The sequence below is a fragment of the Ictalurus furcatus genome, chromosome 7 (genome assembly GCF_023375685.1).
Source record: "Ictalurus furcatus strain D&B chromosome 7, Billie_1.0, whole genome shotgun sequence".
NCBI lineage: Eukaryota > Metazoa > Chordata > Actinopteri > Siluriformes > Ictaluridae > Ictalurus > Ictalurus furcatus.
In genome coordinates, this window is record NC_071261.1 from 4895158 (window position 1) to 4915498 (window position 20341).

The window sequence follows — 20341 nt, forward strand, 5'->3', positions numbered from 1 at the left end:
CACCTTTACTTTATACTACTAGACAGAGCTGATCATTGTTCTAACCACCTGTCTGGATTGGTTGCACATTCCATGTTACCATTTGAAAACATTTGATGAAATAAGTCATATTAAAATTTATTCCACCAACCTAAATAGTAGTTGTATATGGAGTAATAGTTGACAATTTGCCAGGCTGCACCCGTTCATAATTACAAGACTTGAGACATGTCCAAACAGAAATATGACTGCATGCGATAATTGTTTTTCTCGCTGTTGCAGAGCTTCCACTTCTTACTTTGAGAAACATTCGACACCAGAATAATTGGCTCCCAGCAGCCGCCCCGCTGTTTCACCGTTAGGAGCCTTTTCAGAGAACTCGCACATAATGATACACCTATTAGGACTGGTTAAAACCATTATGCAATCAATGTTACAGTAAACATCTTGTTTTCACTTTGTTTTATATGGTTTTTCATTGTTTTTTAGTACTTCATTTGGAAATTTGGTATGCCACGTTCAGGTGTTCTATTTGTTCAGATACTGCATGCCAACTTCTAATGATGAGTTACCTGGCAAGACAAGTTCTGTTAAATCCCATAAATCATAGTGCTAGACACCAATCTAGTATAGTCTAATCCTAAATAAAATGTTTGGAATGCTCTTTTAATGGCCTCTGACGCGTTGTTTTGTTCTCTGCCGTACAGTCTTGTACAGCCCTTGAATTATATCTAGAAGCTGGCTAAAGTCATTTTCATTTTTATACTGTGCATCCTGTGTTTACTGAGTGGATGTGTTAGAGCGACATATGGGCCAATGGTTGGGGCGGAGTTAGAGAGTGAGAGTGAAAGTTAATATTATCAAGAAGGCAAATCTCAAATGCTCTGATCTCATTTCAAAGTACCCAGAGAGACGGTGGGTGTCGACAAGCTATGAAAACACAACTGACCTCTGTGCGCTCCAACTCGCACTCAACGCCACTCAGATGCATCTTTTGGGATGCCCAGCCTAACTCAAACTCTAATTAAGGGGAAGTGCTGGGAAACGAATTGAAAGTGACCATGGGAAAGTTTGCTTTAATTGGATTTAATTGGGCCAGATGAAACTTGCAGATTGCAGGGAACAAAGGGAAGCTGCAGTGGTGCTGCTGATCCTGCAAGTCACTTCATTAATCTTTGATGAAATACCAGACTACTGTGACAATTAATTTCAAACTTAAGGAAATAGTCAAAGAATCGGTGCTCAGAAAAGATGGGAACAGGAAATAAAACTATTCTGCTTTGAAGAAGATAAATCTTCAGAAAGATGAATGGAAGAAAAAAAAAATCCCACTAAGGGATACAGACTGTCTTCCACTGTAACCATCTTTGTAGAGATAAGAAACTCACACCATCACATTATCTTTTATCTATCAGCGCAAACAGGAGTGGTTAAAACTTGTCCGGAATAAAATATTTAATTATGCTTATCAGATGCTTTGAGTAGTATTTGAGTAGCTGGGGATACTACACAAGGTGAAATGGTATTCCCCAAAGAAGAAAGGAGCAATGAAAAAGGAAGAAGATTTGGCAAATAATGAAAATTTCAATGCATTATAATATCTTTTTAAGGCGTCCAAATTGGCACAGACATACCGTTTTGTAATTTAATTAGGAAACACAAGGGCAATTCCGGTTCACCTTTTGTCCAAAATGGCACATAGAGGAAAATTAGACACATGAAATCTACTGAGAGACTGAAGGTCTACAATACTGAGTTTTTTCCCTCTTTCTAATTCCTTTTCTCAGATGCCACACCCCATAGTTTTTGGGCTGTCACCTAGCCTTTTCATCATGCCTTCTTAAACAGATTCAGCATGACAGGGAAGTTTTAATGCCATTTAATCACAAGTGTGATGTGTAACACATTGACTGTGAATTCATACGCTCAGAATGGGAACACGGTCAAAATTAAGATGGCTGGCAGTGCAGGAAAGAAAAAAGCTGAAGAATCTTAATCAGACGCGCACTACGAGGCAAATATGTGAATTGTAGTAAAAAATTTAATTATCCATGGGGTGTGTACACTTGCTGTGCATGCAGTGTGAACGCTGGTGTCAATTCATTGCTAACATTACCATTTCTGTCTGTTTTCGCTTGGAAGCCACTGACACAGGATCACTGCCTTGGATGTGTTAGGCAAGCTGGGTGTAAAACAATGAGTTTGGAGGTAGAACCGAATGTTGTTTTAGCTCATGAAAAAGGTAAACATTCCAGCTGCTTAATCAAAATAGAAGATTTTGGTAGGATATTACTTTTGATCTGGGAACATTACTGTCACGTAATGAGGTTTAGGACAGATGCGAGTGCAGTTAAGAGCTTTTATTTAAGAGAATATAATCCAAAGGGCAAGGTAAACTCAACGACGAAGACAGTCAGTGGTAAAACGATCAGGCAAACAGACTAGAGCAGGTAAGGCAGATAATCATTGTCGAGGCCAAAGCGGAATCAGAACCAGAATCACAACACAATAAAATGGCTTGGAAACGCCAGAGACTAGCGCAACTGATCGTTTACTTTGCAATGTGATTGTGAATATGATCAGGAGCAGGTCTGTGTGATTAGTTCTGGGGAAGGTGTGTCGTTTGGGACTTGTAGTCTAGTTTGCCGTGACATGACGGTTACTTTAAGTTGAAAAGAGAACATTGTACTTACTTATTCCCTTTGCTCTAGTCCAGTAGGGAAGAAAATTAAGCCCTGCATGCAATACTACAAATTACATTTCCAGCTTTAATGCTTTTTTAATGCTACACTTAAGGTTTATTGCACTGATTTAATTAATAAGTAAATAAATGCAATAAAATGTGCAAAATAATAAATCTGTGTAGCACGTTACACTATTTAAGGACGTAGTAATTCTTCATATTCAGTCTCTTTGACCTGGCATGCGGCACTTATTGGGACTGGATAATGACCACATGCCTCCCTTTCCCCCCAGCCCCCCCCCCCCCCCCCAGCACCCCAACTAGTAGACATGCCCACAGCAATTACTAGTGAATGTATTTGTTGACTAGTCTGTGCAATCTCTAGTGTGTACACACATCAGAGTGTAAATATAGGATGCAGGGTATTTAACATAGACTTGTTTACATGGCAGTCGTTTGGCAAAAAATTTAAAAAGAGGAAAAGCATTTTTTTATTTTTTTTTTTTTTTGCCTCATTCAACTTTTTGTAAACATCTCAAATTGGCAGCTTTGACCAGGAAGAACATATAAATGAATTCAGCTCAAGGCTGACAACTCTGGGATTTCTTGCGTGTTTGATGTGTGTTGTATCTATAGTAATGTTCAGATTATAGACTGAACACTTATATTAAGGCAAGGAGTGAACTACCATGTAAGTCGATTCAAATGATCTTTCCAGAAGATTGAATCTAGTGAATCTTTCTCTTAAGAAATCAGCAATTCATGAATACTGTATAGTGACTGTCTATCACCTAAGATTTGGTGTTTCATACTGGAGAAAGGATAGCAGGACATACTGGAACTGCCTGTATGTTTCATTATTAATGTGTTATGCCTGGTTTATATTTCAGACAGTTGTAGGATCATGTCCAGTCTTTTGAAACAGTCTGTTTCACTCAATAAACATGTAAACTTGCAAATTGCAACTGATATGAGATGTTAAATTTTGAGTAGCTCTGGTTTTGAGTGCCTAGATGGATCAGTAAATGGAGGGAAATGATAGCAGAGTGCTGGTATATTGGGCTAGTGTCCAGAACGCCTACTGCACTTTTGTTGGAGGAAATTAAGTATTGTCACATGTACACACGCTTAGACACACACACACGATGGCACGTTGCTTGAAATGCGGATTGCCTACATGCACGAAATGACTTTTCTCCTGTAGATGCTTGTCACGCTGCAGAATATATTTCCATCCATAAATTACTGCTTTCCATCTCTCTTTTCCCGCTTTTTTCCCCTCTCTCACATTCTATTGTGATATTTTTTACTTGGATTACGCCACACAGTTTGTCTCTCATCGCTGTGAATGTGGAGGAGGCTGGCATTAGCAAGATAAACAGAACTAACAAATGTTTTTCCAAATGCCTCGCATGCCAAGGAGAGGACATTTTGCAGTCATCGTTTTATGTTCATTTTTCCAAACCCATGCAGACTTTTCCCCAGTGTGTTGCCTTGTTTCTCTTCAGTTCAGTTCTGTTGCTGTTAAATCTTATTTTTATTTTTTTTTTTACTTTTTTCCCTTTTTCTATCCAGCTGTCCTGAGACCATCTACCTAAAAACATTGCAGGCTATAAACACAGCCATTCCTAATTACTTCAGCGCTCCTCTGGCTCTCCACCTCTCTCATGCACAGCATGGACCGAGCCACTTTTAATGAATATTTTACTGGTCTTTGTTCTCATTAACAGAGAGGTGGATCATGATTACGATCAACGTCTCCCAGTTACTCTCTCCGCAGAAAATTAATCTATCACATACACGCCAGGTGCAGTGTCGTTATGAGAGCCATTTTATTAATGGCGAAATATGGGTTAAGCTCAGGCAATATAGGGAAAACAGCAAGACTGTTCCAGTATGCTGGTTGCAATTTTGTCTCTACATTTACACCAGTATGGAACACGTTTACGTGAGAAAACGAAGTAATACACATCATACACACAGAACGCAGAGCAACCTAAGAAAAGACTAAAAGCAAAAATACATAGAGTACATTATTTTCTATGTTGGGTTCATGCACAGCAACAGACAGTGCGTCATCAGTATGTAGCGGAAAATCTTTCACACTCTCTCGATAGCATTTTTTGGAAGGACTGCTTTTACATGGGGAGGTGGGGGTAATGTATTTGTTACCAGAATACCTGTGGGATTTAATCCAGACTGAATTCGTCATGTCATAATTTTTACAGGCTACACATTCACGAAGAATGGAAGGAAGGATTCCAGCCTGGATGGATTATACCATTATTTGACCTTTTATTAAATGACCAGTAGAAATAGCCCCAGGAAATATGCATCTGTTCTGAATTGACATGCTGATAAACCATCCAACATATTATTGGAAAAGAGGATTTATGGCAGGGTTTATGGGTTTATGGAAGGAAACCATAACGGTTTTCATTCCATTCCTGTCAGCCAAGTAGAGCAATCTGGGGCTAGAGTGATTGGAAAAAGATCAGGCAATTTTTCTCTCTAGTTTTGGTTGACTTCTGTGATCTCACGTATGCTGAAGAGGGCAGATTGCCCGTTCATTGTGTATTCCTGTTTCACATTCAGTGTTCCTGGGATATCCTCTGGATCCACCACAACCTTTACCAGGATAAATTACTGACTGAAGATGAATAAATGATATTCTAATCAGTGTGGTTATTACAGATGCTCATTTTCATTCAGAAATGGGGGGGCCCTGCTTTGTGTTAAATTTGCTCTTGTCTCACACGTCGGTGATTTCATAAACATCAGCAATTAGAAGTTTAACTTTTAAATGTACTTTTGCTGAATTCTGAATGGCTTGTCTTTGCATCCAAACAGAATGTACCATTTGTTATTGCAGCTTTTGTTCTTCAAATTGAGATTTCTCACTGTTGCTTCACACTGTCGTTCATTGTTGTTCTCTAGCCGTTACTCAGAGTGCGGTCCTGGAGGGTCACAATTCAGTGCAAAGCTCAGCATTTCCCTGCAGTGTCGAAAATTATTGTTTTTGAATCAAAAAATGTTTTTCCGGTTCTCTTTGAGGAGAAAGTCATTATTAAATAAAGCTATTAATAATCTTTAATGTGCATTCCTGAAGCTCAGCTGTTCTTCTGGGTGCACCATAAAAGGTTTAAGAAAAATAAAATACCTTTCCTTCTGTTCTACTATTAAATGTTCTCCGTGTGGTAATGCCATTGATTTGATTTCTTAGTCACAGGCTGTAAAATAGTTGTGTGTTTTTTTTTTTCATTTCATTGATTGACTTGCATCGTTCTTACGTGTGCTTTTTTCCCCATTTGACAACATTCCATTTGCATGTACGCCATTATTACGGTTTTCTCAGAGTCTGCTCCATGACACAGTCATGATATTACAGAATATATGGTTGGAATTATATCTCTACATTTAAGTGAGTTATTGTATAACAGGTACAAAGGATTTTAATGAAAAAATTAAAAGATGTTTCCATCTAAGTGGCAACAATGAAACACTGGAGAATGTATGTTTTATAAAAGACAAAATTCAGCGCAGTCTATGTTATGAAGAACAGTATGTCATGCAACACGTCACTTCACACCACTAGTAGTGAAGCTGTCTGATTCAATTTGTTCTAAGTAATTAAGCTATTTTTTGAGCCAGTGGCATTGATAGAATGTTGATACAATTGATACAAAGTTTCTCTTAGTGTATACTATGTACACTTACCGTCCACTTTATTAGGAACACCTGTACAGTCATCCAGTCATTTGGCAGCAGCACAGAGCATAAAATTATGCAGATACAGGTCAAAAGCTTTAGTTAATGTTCACATCAAAACAATAATTGCGAACTACACCTCAGTGATGGTTTTTTATTTTTTTTTATTTTTTTGCACTATTCTGTGTAACTTCCAGTGAGTGTTGTGTGTAAAAGTCCTGGGAGATCAGCCGTTTATGAAATACTTCATCCAGCCCATCTTATACCAACAAACATGACAAGTCATTGAGACTGTAACCCCCTAACATTTTACTGATGTTTGATGTGAAAATTAACTAGCGCTCTGGACCTGCATGATTTTAAGCATTGTTCTAATGTCACATGATTCCTAAACTAATAAAGTGGCCAGTTAGAGTGTGTGTGTGTGTGTGTGTGTGTGTGTGTGTGTGTGTGTGTGTATGTATATATATATATATAATATATATATATATATATTGTGTGCAAGCATCAAGTTGTTTTCGGTTTACATTGAAGGTGCTGGGAGTTGAACCTTAAATGGGTCGATTCCCTGATTCCATGCATTGAAAACTAAGAGTCAATTCCAAATATTTGGAGTCAATTCCATATGTTGAAAATGATTCATGCAGACACGACAAGAAAAATGTACTTTAGCATCTGAGTGCTTCAGTTAGCAAGACAGCTTGTGGACATTAGCATTAATATGAATGTCGTTGATCATAATTGAGCAAGTCACTGATTGAAATAAGATAAATATTTTATTTATATATATATTTTTTGACTATCAGTAGTGCAGCACTATTAATATTTTCTTCTCTGTCTGAACATTTTACTTTGACAACTTTTCCACATTTTCTTCATGCACAGAAAGACTCCCCCAACGCACAGAAGTACATCATGGTGGTGCTCTTCCTTCAAATCCACTGAAGAGAGAGTGGGAATATGATTGAAGTTTATGAATGTATGGCACACACATACATACTGTTCATTGCCTAGAGCTGGAGCACTTGATATGCAGTAATATAAGTTTGAATGGAGACATTGTAGAGGAAGATGACACGGATATCTGTGTGAGCCTTTTTCTGTGGTACCATGAGAAATGACATAAAATGTTAATTATTGAAGAAATGCAGAATTGTTTCATTTTGATCACGTAGTGATACATTGTACATTAGATTGTAAGACAGGGACTCACCCAATCCAGATTTCACCAGAAGAGTCTGTTGAAAACTTAAAAAAAAAAAAAAAAAAAAAAAAGTATTATGTTTACAGTGAAGCAAACTGTTTGATAAGTAATGTTCTTTAAAGAAACTTGAGCCATGCAGTTTAGCTATAAAACAATCTCACACCAACTGCTTCATAGATTTACAGATATTTCCATCTTTGGATAATGAGTTTTTTGCAGCACCAGAGGAGGAATAGTTTACTTTGCCAATGTCATTATTGAGCCTGGAAACAAGAGCTAAGTGTCAACAAAGCTGTGCACCATCATGCCTGTTTACTAAAGCACAAATGACAGCCGCTCCACAGCGCTTACCACTTCTCGTTTCCAATTTAACTTCAAATGCTTCTTATACGCCTCTAGCTTTCTTCCTGCTCTTGTTTAAGCCCAGTTAGATGGAGCTTTGTGTATTTTAGGATAATGCTATTCTCCTATCGGAGTCCAATTCCTAATGAGATATGACAGTAGACCTTGCAGAGTGAATTAGGTTGTGTAATGCTATAAATTCAGTTGTGCAGCAGAAATAGAAGGGATTTTATAAGTAGATATTCTGGATATTGTCAGCTTTTTTTTTTTAGAATTCTGTCCATCAAAGCATCATCATAAAGGCTGGGAAATTTGTCAGGCATTATATTTTCTCTCAGTTGATGGTTGATGTATTGGGCTTTTTCAGTAATTTGGATGAAATCACATGTATTTGAAAATAATTAAAAGAAAACAAATGTTTTCAAGATGAAGTACTGTTTAATCTGTTTGGTGAAAACTGTTTGATTTTTCTTTTTTCACACATTTTTAATATTGTATTATAGTTATGGAGAGCTGGAGTGGGAAAGATATATTAATTATGTGTTAGTGTCCAAATAAAAGTAGCAGTAGTTTAATGATCACTTTTATCACGTCGGGGAATTATGAATTATAAATGATGAAATGATAAATTACTGTGCATAAAGATGAAATGTCTAGTTTATATTTCTATTTAAGCTGCAAGATGTTTAAACTTCCATTTTAAATTCATTTTAATATTCTAGGGGTGAGCAGGGGTGGACAAGTACTGAGAAATTATAAAGAAAATTATAGATAATGTTTCAATTAAAAGTGTCCAGTTGAAACGACTCAACTGAAAGTAAAAAACTTTGCTCAAATTAAAAGTACTCAACTATTAAGAGTAAAAATATAGTTTTTTAACTGACAAAATTAATATTGTATTAGCTAGAATTTGACTTTCTGTCTATCAAGTTATATTAGCTAGTGGAATTGATGGTGGTCTAACCTGGCCAGTTAACACACACAAAAAAAATTCTAATTTGATGGAGTTCACAGCTTCTAGAGAAGCCAACGTGTCATCTCACCTTATACAGATCCTTCTCCAGCATACGGAAATATTTTATTACAGTAGAGCCAGGACACTCAAGTCAAGTGGATTTTTATTGTCATTCCTCTATATAGCTTGCATACGTTGGAATTAAATGATGTTTATTCAGAACCATAGTGCAACACAGTACGCAAGACTAAATAAAGTGCAATACGATACAGTGTGAGATGAATGCAAAACAATAAATACGCAGAACAGGACCATAGATACACAGGACAATAGATACACCGAACATGAACTGTAACTGTAAGCTACTGTGTAATGTAGCAGCACAAGTATAGCAGCAATACTGGCAGCAAAAACGAGTGCCATAGTATAAAGTGACTGATGCAGCTATGTAAAGTGCAGTGTGCAGTAATACTGAGTCTTACTGGTTTAGTGCATGTGCAGTGGTATGAGTCATGCTGTCTTGGATGTTTGACTGGCCCAGGTGAGCGTTGGGAGTCAGAAGGGTGTTGAGTAATCTGACCACCTCAGGGAAGAAACTGTTGCAGAGTCTGCTAGTGGTGACACGGATGCTCCTGTACCTTCTGCCAGATGGCAGGAGGGTGAATAGTCCATGAGAGAGGTGAAAAGGGTTATCCCCAATACTGGTGGCTCTGTACATGCAGCGGCTGTTGAATGGGGTGTTGATGGTGGGTAGAGAGACCCCGATGATCTTTCAGCTGTCCTCACAATTTGCTGTAGGCTCTTGCAGTCAGAGGCTGTGCAGTTCCTGTACCACACGGTGAGACAGCTGGTCAGGATGCTTTCTATCGTCCCTCTGTAGAAGCTTCTGCAGGAAGTGGAGGCACTGCTGGGCCTTCTTGACTAGGCAGGTGGTGTTGAGAGTCCAGGAGAGGTCCTCAGTCATGTGCACACCAAGATGTGTTCCGTTCATGTGCAGTTCTGACTTGGGTTCTCCTGAAATTGACAATCATCTCTTTAGTCTTATCAACACTGAGATAGATTGTTGTCTCTACACCATTCTGCGAACTAGTTCATCTCCTCATTGTATGCTGACTCATCGTTGTTCCTGATGAGGCCCAAATGTAGTGTCATTAGCAAACTTGATGATGTGATTAGAATTGAACTTTATAACACAGTCATGAGTCAGCAGGGTAAACAGCAGTGGACTGAGCACAATAACATGGTGGGCACCTGTGTTCAGTGTGGTGGTGCTGGAGGTGGTGTTGCCGATTCTGATGGATTGGGGTCTCCCAGTCAGAAAGTCCATGATCCAGTTTCAGAGGGAGGTGTTTAAACCCAGCAGGCTCAGCTTTATCAGTTGTTGTGCGATGATTGTGTTGAATGCTGAACTGATTTCTATAAACATCCTTTTTTCCTAGATGTGTCAGAGACAGATGGATGGTAGCAGACATGGTGTAATCTGTTGAGCGGTTGGGATGGTATGCATACTGAAATGGGTCCAATGTGGTGGGAAGACTGCTCTTTATGTGTTTGATGACTAGCCCCTCTAAGCACTTCATGATGATATGTGTGAGTACAACAAGCCAGTAGTTATTCAGGTAGGACACAGATGATTTCTTCAGCACAGGGATGATGGTGGTCGTCTTGAAGCACATGGGGGCAACTGCTTGGCTCAAGGAAATGTTGACGATGTCTGTGAGGACATCTGGAAGCTGATCAGCACATTCCGTGAGCACCCGGCCAGCTACAGTTGCAGTCAAAATTATTCAACCCCCATTGCAAATCAGGTTTATTGTCAAAATTTACAGACTTTCAGCTGTTTGCAGTGAACAAATCAAATAAAAGCAATCGAAATTGAAAATATCTGGTGGGATTTGAAGAAGGCGGCTGCTCTATGCAAACCCAAGAATATTACTGAACTGGAGGCCATAGCTGAATGGGTTAAGATCCCTCAGAAACGCTGCCAGAAGCTATGCATCTCATTTGGAGCAGGTCATAACAGCTAAAGGGTGCTCTACTAAGTCCTAAACATGCTTGCCATGAAGGGGTTGAATAATTTTGAAACTGGAGAAAGCATTATAAGTTGCATTTTCAGTTGAATTTGGGGAAACCACTTGAAGCATTCATTGTGTTCAACTATTTCAACTGCTTTTGTTTGATTTGTTCATTGCAAGCAGCTGAAAGTCTGTAAATTTTGGCAATTAAACTTATTTGCAATGGGGGTTGATTAATTTTGATTGCAACTGTATGTTGTCAGGACCTGCAGCTTTCCGCAGGTTAAATCTGGACAGAGTTTTCCTGACGTCTACTTCAGACAGACAAAGTACTTGGTCAGTGGGAGTTGGGGTGGTCTTCCTCGCTGACATGTTGATCTGTGCTTCGAACCGTGCATAGAAATCGCTCAGGGCATCTGGGAGGGAGGCATCATCATCACAGAGGAGGTGGTGTAGCTTTGTAGTCTGTGATGGCCTGAATGCCTTTCCACATATGCCTTGTGTCTTTGGTGTTTATGAAGTGATTGTGGATTCTTTCTGTGTAGTTGCACTTTGTCTCTCTGATATCCCGGGACAGATTGGCGCTTGCTGTGCGGAGGGCTGCCTTCCTTCATTGGACCTGAAGGCAGATTCTCGGGTTTTCAACAGCGAGCACACCTGAGCAGTCATCCATGGTTTCTGCTTTGCACGTGTGGTGGTGGTCTTGAAAGAAGTTACATCATCTATGCCAGGGGCCAGGAACCTATGTGGCTCTTTCAGTGACTGCCTATGGTTCAACAGTGGGGCGGGGGGGATAAATAAAAGCAATCACGAATCACGAAAGCTGGTGTGTCAATTTAATTAACCACAGGTTGTGAACATTGGAGGGCAGAATGGATGGTAGAGCTGGACGGCTTGGGTTAACCTTTATGCTGGCTTACTTTCTGCGCTTCCGCTGCCTCGCACACCATTTAAAGCGCTCTCTCTTCCAGCCAACAGCATCAGGCGATACAGCCGTCCTAGGGCCTAGTTTGCGTAATAGCCCGAGGTCAAGTAGCTCATCTAGTAGTCCATTGTTTATTCCTACTGAGCTTTGTTCTCTAATGTTCAGCAGAATTTGGTGATGATAGACATGTACACCAGTGCTACCAATGTACATCTGTTTCCCAATTGGTGTAAGAAAGTTTCCCAGTTGGTGTATGCTACATGTAACATGCACCATATTAGAGGACCAGAAGTGGCGGCTGCGTGCTACTGCGCCACCATCTTGGATCAAATTGTCAAGGTCCACACAATTGCCTTATCTGTCATAAAACATAAATCATATTAACGGAACCAAATTTAGTACTCAAAAGCCCATTATACAGTCTTGACATTTATTGTTCAGGTTGAGTTCATTCTAATCAACAAATGCTCACATGGGCTTTGCCTCTATAATAAAACACGGAGATCATGCCTGAAACTTATCATTGCCCTCTTAGGTCTTTAAAATGACCTGTGCATGATCTCTGTGGACACTACAGAACACAAGAAAAAAATTGTGTTTATTGTGTGTAATACAAAACAGAGCTATATGTGTATATGTTAAATGAGATGAGAAGAGGCCCCATAAGGGCTGCTTGATTGTGAGTGTTCCCCTTTCTCATCTGTTGAGGATATGTTGAGGTGAGATGCGATGAGGCCCCCTGAGGGCTACTTGATAGGTAGTATTGTCTCTGGACAGCGCTTGATGCGGTTGGCATGAATCCACTGGGGTTGTGAATCCATGAGGACAGCAGTATGGGTAACTGCCACCACACATGTAGGATGACCCAAGGATGCTTCCCCAACCTTTGGTGGGTTTCAGACTTTTGACAAGAACTATGTCACCTGGGAGGAAAGAGTGAATAGGGCAGAGGAGAGAAAGCCATACCATACATACATACATCACCATATTACTGTTAAATTTTTCAATGAGAACTTGAGTGTAATCGCTGACAATCACATCGAGATTACCTGTAAAGCAAACACCTGGGTTACCCTTAGTCCATGGAGTGGGAAAAGGTCTACCCATAATGATCCCAAAAGGAGACAATTTAGTTTTCTGATTAGGAGTCATGTGAAGTTTGCATAAGACAGCAGGTAATAAATCGACCCAATTACTTGAGGCGTTCTCTAAGAGCCCCTTAGTAAAGCATTCCTTAATGGTGCGATATTTTCTTTCCATGATCCCTGAGCTCTGGGGATGATATGGAATATGAAAATTCCAATCAATGTTTAGATACTTGTATAGTTTCTGTGTTACCTTGGAAACATAAGGTGTCCCATTGTCACTATCAATAGTTTGGGGGATACCATACAGTGGGATTATTTCTTTTGCGAGAATTTTAACGACTCTGTTTGCATTTTCCTTTGAGCGTGGAAAGACTTCTACCCATTTAGAGAATTTAATGATAACTAGAAGATATTTGAGATCTCTGAAAGCTAGCATATGTGTGAAGTCAATTTGTAGTGCCTGAAAAGGACCCCTAGGTGGTGGTAATGCATCATGTTTGGCAGTTTTCCCTTGTACATTTACTCTTGCGCATGTTAAACATGCATCGAGGTGTAATTTAACAGTTTTTGTCTCGAATACAAAACCTCAATGTTATTGCAGAGATCACCCACCCCTCTTCATGCGACATGAGAAACACCATGAAAATGTCGCACAGGAACCGTAGGACAGAAGACGGAAGAGCGAAATGGCAATCAGCATATTAAACCATCAGTGGGCGATGGGGAATAACCTTCCGAGGACCAAAACGTGAGGTCGCCTGTGTCTGTAAAAAACCAACATCAATGTCACAAGGAGTTAGAGAATGCGCAGATGTGAAAAATGGAGACATTATTCGGGACAAAGGAGCTGGGCGAGCCGTCTTTCAAGGCCCACCTAGCTACTTCATCAGCGAGTGACTTACCACGAGCCTGTTCTGAATTAGAAGAGTCATGATCTTTAACCTTAACAATAGCAAGCCTATCAGGTAAAAGTGAGGCTTCGAAAAGATCAGAAACAAGCGTGGCATGCGTGGTTTACCATCAGTGGCATGAAAACAACGAACATGCCATATCTTACCAAAATCATGTACGACACCAAAAGTATCATGTGAATCAGTGTAAATATCAACAGTCTAACCCTTAAAGAGATGACAAACACGTGTGAGATCAACAAGTTTTGCTGCCTGAGTAGTCATGTGTTGTGTCTGAATGTTATTCAGGATAGAGAAGACCTAGTGAGATGTGTGCACTGTGAGTGGGTGTGAAGGAACCAATTTTTCAGCGTTAGTGGCCCTGACAGCAGGCGTAGCAACAGCCCTTAAACAGGGAGGCAACGTTGAACTACAGGTTTTAGAGAGTTGGAAAGATATGCTACTGGGCAATAGCTACCACCGTGTTGCTGGGCCAGGAGTCCCGTCACAGTGTTCCCATCCTCAGACACATACAGGTGGAACGGCGATGAGTATTCCTGGATTCCCAGGACCGGGGCTGAGCTTAATGATTGTTTTAGATAACAGAAAGAGTTCATAATCACCTTCTATTCCAGTACATCAGGACACAAACTAGAGATGTACAGAATTGTGACACAGAGATACTATGTTCATTATAATGGCACAAATTGGCACAAATCAAGCCCAAATGAATGAGACCAGTTTTGTGCGATTTAGACGAAATGGGGTGGAGAGTGATGTGACTGCTCCCCAAAACATTCTTGCTTTATCTAAGGAAGGGATATAGTTAATGTTTGTTTTAGCGGCACAAACCGAGCACAAACGAACGCTGCTGATTTGGAGCAATTTGAGTGACATGGGGTGGAGAGTGACATCACATGTTTAATAGCTCAAACACCAAACCAGCACAAACATTCATTTTTGCGGCACAAACGTAGCACAAATGAATGGCATAGTTTTGGTGATTATTTAATTTCATGAGGTGCCAACTTCACAGAGATAAAACGGCCCACTACAGACTTGCATGTGAAGTTAAAGAACTTTTTGTAATCCAATTTAATAACATCTGCTAAATAAAATTTCCTAATTTGTCGATGCTTCCCCAAATTGTTAACTTCAATATAACAATTATTTCATATCCCAGTCTATTTGTACACAAAATGTCCAAACAAAACAAACATGAGGCACATCCCCTGATTTGATTACTGAATGGATCTTTAACAAAATGTACATAAGAATTACCTGGTCTTAAAATTAAACAAAATTAAAATTCCCCTCTTTATTGATTTATGTTTATTTCATTTATAGCTACACTGTAAAAAAAAAAACAAAACAAAAAAAAAACATCTGCTTGCAGTTCACTATCTATGTGGATAGCCCGGTGGTTAATGTGTCCGAGTGAGGAACATGGACTCCTCAGTTTGTGCTCCGCTGCCAGCAACATTAGTCGAATTTTTTTCTGAAACATTTGTTTTCAGCCAGTACAAGATCCTCTTTTCACTCCAGACCTGCATTTTGGATATTTTACTGTCCATCTTTTATCCATTTGAATAGTGGGCCTAGCCTGGTACCCTTTCCACCTTTGTACTGAGCCATCCCTGTAACAGTTTGATTCAGGTGGTTTGTATTCTTTGGCGTGAAGTAGCGTTACTACAGGTTGAATGTACCAAAGAAGTAAAATAAAAAAACGAGTAAGTGAAATGAACCTTTTAAATAACATAAGTAAACATGTTTGACAGAGTAGCAGAGTCCGAGCAAAAACAGAACAAAAAAAAATGACTTTTTTCGTTTTGGATCGAGTACATTGTTCTAATAAGCTTTGAAAATAATAACATCAAAGCAGTCACTGCTGATTTTTTTCTATTTGGCAAAATATTTTTATTACTATTAATTTATACCGTTACTTGATCTTCATGTCACACTTCCACTCATCTTGAAAAATGTCCCTTTCGATGACTTTCACATGTAACTGGTTTGTATTTACTGCCGTGGTACATGTCAACAGTAATAGACATCCTGATTGACTACCTACTGTAGCATGATTCTTGTGTTTTTTCTACATTCATGAACTTGATTGAATGATGAATAGTCATTGGCTGGATGAGAGAAGAAGAGACCATTTGAGATTTATAACGAGTCCTTTCAAAGTCTAAATTAAAATATAAGAAGTCAAACAAATGTTTGTTTCTTGAAAACGTAGTTAAGTAAAAGTATTCAATATCAATAAATATTTAAGTACTCCAAAATAATACGTAGTAATGAAGTTACTCAAGTAGTATCTACCCATCAAGCAAATGGCTGGCTTTTATAATACTTATAATACGCATTAAATATTTTTCAGTGTTTGTAGGGAGTAGTTATATTGAAATGTTGACAGGTTTTTCCCCCTAACTGCTGAATCGACAACCATGCAAACTTTATATATGTCCACATGGGAGCTGTGTTGATTTATGATGTTTAAAGCATGGCTGCAAGGTGACACAGTGGGGGGCAGTACAGCTCCAGGGTTCCCGGTTTGATCCTGAGCTCAGCTTAATGTCTGTGTGGAGTTTCATATGTTCTCCCTGTGTCTGGGTGAGGTTCCTCCTCAGTACTCTGTGATGGAATGGCTTTCTGTCCAGGGTGTATTCCACCTTGCGATAGGATCCATCATGATCCCGACCACGATAAAACAATTACTGAAAATAAATGAATGAATCTTTAATTTAGTAGGTAGTCATTTAAGCAGTACCGCATGAGCAAGAGTTTATTTATACTAAATATTGGCACGGCTGTGATTTGGCCGTACGCACGAGCCTGCGTGTGCACGAGTGGCATAGCATAGTATAGCTAAAAACATGATTGACATATTGATTTTATACAACAGTTCTACAAAGAAGAACTCGAGCAAGTGATGTTTCCGACACAGTATGGCCAAATGCTCTGTTTATTTTTGCTCTAGTGGAAATAGATCCCAAAGAATCCACACTCACTTTATAGCATGTTGACTAGCTGGCTAGCTCACATTGATTTGTATATTCCTTTTAAACGTGCTTCCGGTAAAACTGGCATCTCTTCTTCCTTTTCATCTTCATCTGACGAGCTTATATATTTGAAGTCAAAAGTAATATTCCTGAGAAGTATTGTTTGCCATGTCTGCTGATGATGCCGCTAACACTACTGTAGTAACCATTTCTAACTAGGAAGTAGAATTTTGGAATTCTTGGAACGACAATTCAAAGTAGTGGACCAGAAATAATTGTTGTATAATAAAATATAAAATAAAGTTGGGTAGGGATTGCAGAAGAAGCCAGGAAGAACAGGCTATTGAAGGGATGAAAATGATGATTTTTCACATATTGTTCCCCCCCCCCCCCTCCTCTAATGGTGTGTCAGTAATCTTCTGGTGACAGATAGCCACTCATATAAAGAGCTGTCAGTCTGAATGTTTACAGAGTGATACTTCTGAGGTTTTCTTCCTCCTCTTTCAGGCAGAAGAACTTTGCCCGTGGCATAGAACAGCAGCTTCCAGACGGCATGGTGGTGGCATCGGTACCAAATGAGGCACAGTGCCGTGAGGAGCTCTCTGATCCAGTTCCTGATCCCGAGTATCTCACTGGTAAGTCACTCTGCCTAAATAATTGAACTAAGCAAAATCGTAATGTAATCAACTGACATTCTGATGAATAAACCAGGGTATAGCATCTGTATAAAAAAATTTCCCATCAGTATACCATCAATTAGGCTATCAATAATCCGGTAAAACAATGTTAGCTAAATTTAAAATGATTGTCTCTTCTATACTCGATTGATCTTACTGTAAGTTGAACCAAATGCTTATTGCATCAGTTTATACACCAAAATAAATCGGAAATGCCACACAGTTGTTGGAAGGCCTTTAAGGTGTCAGTCAACACTACATCTAAGTAGTATATCTACTGGTACAGATAATATACATTTTATATTTATATTTTGTGAGTTTAGATAAGACTGCGCAAGACAACTCAGTTGATTTACAAACCCCCCCCCCCCCGATGTTCTAACAAGCCCTTCTCCCTTTTAACATATTTGATTGAAGCACACTGAAAAGGAAGTCTGCATTTCCGCAGTGCATTTTTTTTCGTACATTGCCTTGTAATGACTCATCATTATCTACATAGAAATTTTCAAATCCTTCCACCGGAAATAAGCAAAACACAAACACGCACACACATGGTCTCTGTGTGTATGTATGTGCACCTGCATGTTTGTTTGGAGGTCAGGGTCTTCTCCTTCATGCTTTCTGATAAATCAGGTGAGTAAATGATGAAGGAGAAGAACATGGGCAAGAGCATTATGCAAATTTTTTTCCCCATTAAAAAAAAAATATATATATATATATTAATTTTTTTTAAGGTGCAGCGACAAGACTGCTTGCTTCTGGACGCGGCTACAGCTGTCGACTTTCATTAGGCAGCTAATCTGACTCCTGTCTGGAACAAGTGCTCGGCAGCCTTACTTTCACATTTTACACTCCTAATGAGGGAAAAAATAGGTCCAAATACACCCATCCTGCCAGATAACTCCCCTACTCCATGGCTTTCATCAGCATCTATTTTTTTTGACATCAATATAACAAAATGCCTAACAATGAAAATCCGGTCCTAAGGTTATTAACTGCCAAATTAACTGCAGGAAGGGCATACTAGGATACCAGTATTATAATTATAACTCCTTTATTGCCATTTTAAGCCTTGAGTGGATTTTCTGGATCATACACAGCTTGCTTTATTGGTGATTGTTTTTAGTAGTACCTCACAGTGCATTACGAAATGAGACTAACAGTGAATTTCAGATGCTATCTGTTGTCTGCAGTGCATTTTTAATTATCACACATTTTATCATTGATCATTTCAAGGGCAAAGCACTTTTAACCTGTTCTGCTCATTTAAGAATGCATGTCACATTCACCCACGTCATTTAATAGCAGTGAAATTGTGTAATTTATTTAAAACTACTCAATTTTTTTTAGATCAGTCTATAAACAATATTGATGGAAATAGACCTAATTATCAATCTCCATTTAAATGATTATAATTTTTATTTTTTCATAAACCATAAGAGCCTTTACACAAGAAATTTTAATTGGGAAAAGATTTAGCCCATGCCATGCTTAGGAGGCACTCTTTTGCCATTTAGTTGTCATTTTGACATTTTGAGCTCTGTGAGCTTTGCCTCATATAAAGTTTTGTTGGTTTCACAAAATGTTAAAAATAAGATATTGAGGTATGATATGTGAAGATATGTGAAGCACCTAAAATCATATTTCATGTCATGTTTACAAAGATCGGCCCTTATTTCAAAATGATGAGAATGTAATCATTTTGATAATAAAATATGATAATAGAAAGGATTTATTTTCTTTCCTTCATAATATAATAGTGTAATGTTTGATGGTGAACAAGTGCATTTTGTTCAACTTTTTTTGCTGTCACACTCATGGTTGTAGCAGCTGAGGATACCGAGGTACCGAGTTCGATGATACATTTAAAACGATGAAAGAATCTTGCTGAAGTACCTCAGGTCCTTAGCCATGATGTTGAAGGAGTGGAGATTATTTATCCATGAAAGTGTGACCCACTGAGGCCTGCAGAGGTAGAGCCAGGTGGTCGTGCTCATAAGCCCTCAGAGCCCCATAGCTCCTATACCTGAGGCTTCCTGAACAGTGTTCCTTACACATTATCTATTAAATGTTCTACATTAATCATGTGTACGACATTAGCCATTAATTTACATCTAGAGGAAGTTAAGAGCATAGTCTCGGTCACATGGTGCAATGTGCTTTTCTTAGTAAAAACACGTTTTTGCAAGGTTTTGTGTTATTGGGTAATAATAATAATAATATTAACAAGAAGTCATCGTCATTTAAATGCATCAAGCTGGTTTGACTAATATTATTTCAGTTCTTCCTGAAAAAAACCCCAAAACATTGTAGCACTGGTTTTCTATTAAACAGAACAGATGACATGAGAAGAGACTAGTTAAATTACACATTAAAACCTAAAATACTTTTTATTAATTTACTCATAACTTCCCATATTTTTCCCCTGACCTTAATCTGCCACTATGGTGTACTGGAATGCCAACAAACTGCTCGCCAAAAATTTGCCACTAGCTGAACTAATGGGATATGAGTTGGTGATATGGTGCAGGTTTGAGCTTCCACCCTTCCCCTTCCACTCTTACTGGTTTGGCCAGTTCCATGTCATGGTCAGTGTATTTGTCACTGTGTTAGCAACTCCCTGAGTTTATACTCACAACCCTCGAAGAGCAACACATTTATCTTTCTATTCATATTTGGCTTGGAAGTGATTCATCATAGACCTGAGAGTTCCATCAATTATTCCAGTGGGGAGGAGGGAAAGAGAGAGAGAGAGAGAGAGAGAGAGAGAGAGAGAGACTCTTTGAAAGGCAAATACATCTTGATTTAATTGGAAAGCATGTACAGTAGGAAGCCTACAGATGCCAAACATATTCCTGCTGAGATCTGAAAAG

The 20341-nt window shown here is 38.9% G+C and overlaps 1 protein-coding gene across 1 annotated transcript in view; it reads left to right on the forward strand.

The window, feature by feature from the left end:
• LOC128610658 (astrotactin-1-like) overlaps positions 1 to 20341 on the forward strand; it is a 175726-nt gene that overhangs the window by 88964 nt on the left and 66421 nt on the right. The window contains exon 10 of the mRNA XM_053630075.1: positions 17299 to 17426. Within this exon, the coding sequence (XP_053486050.1) occupies positions 17299 to 17426 (128 nt within the window). The remainder of the gene's footprint in view (positions 1 to 17298; positions 17427 to 20341) is intronic.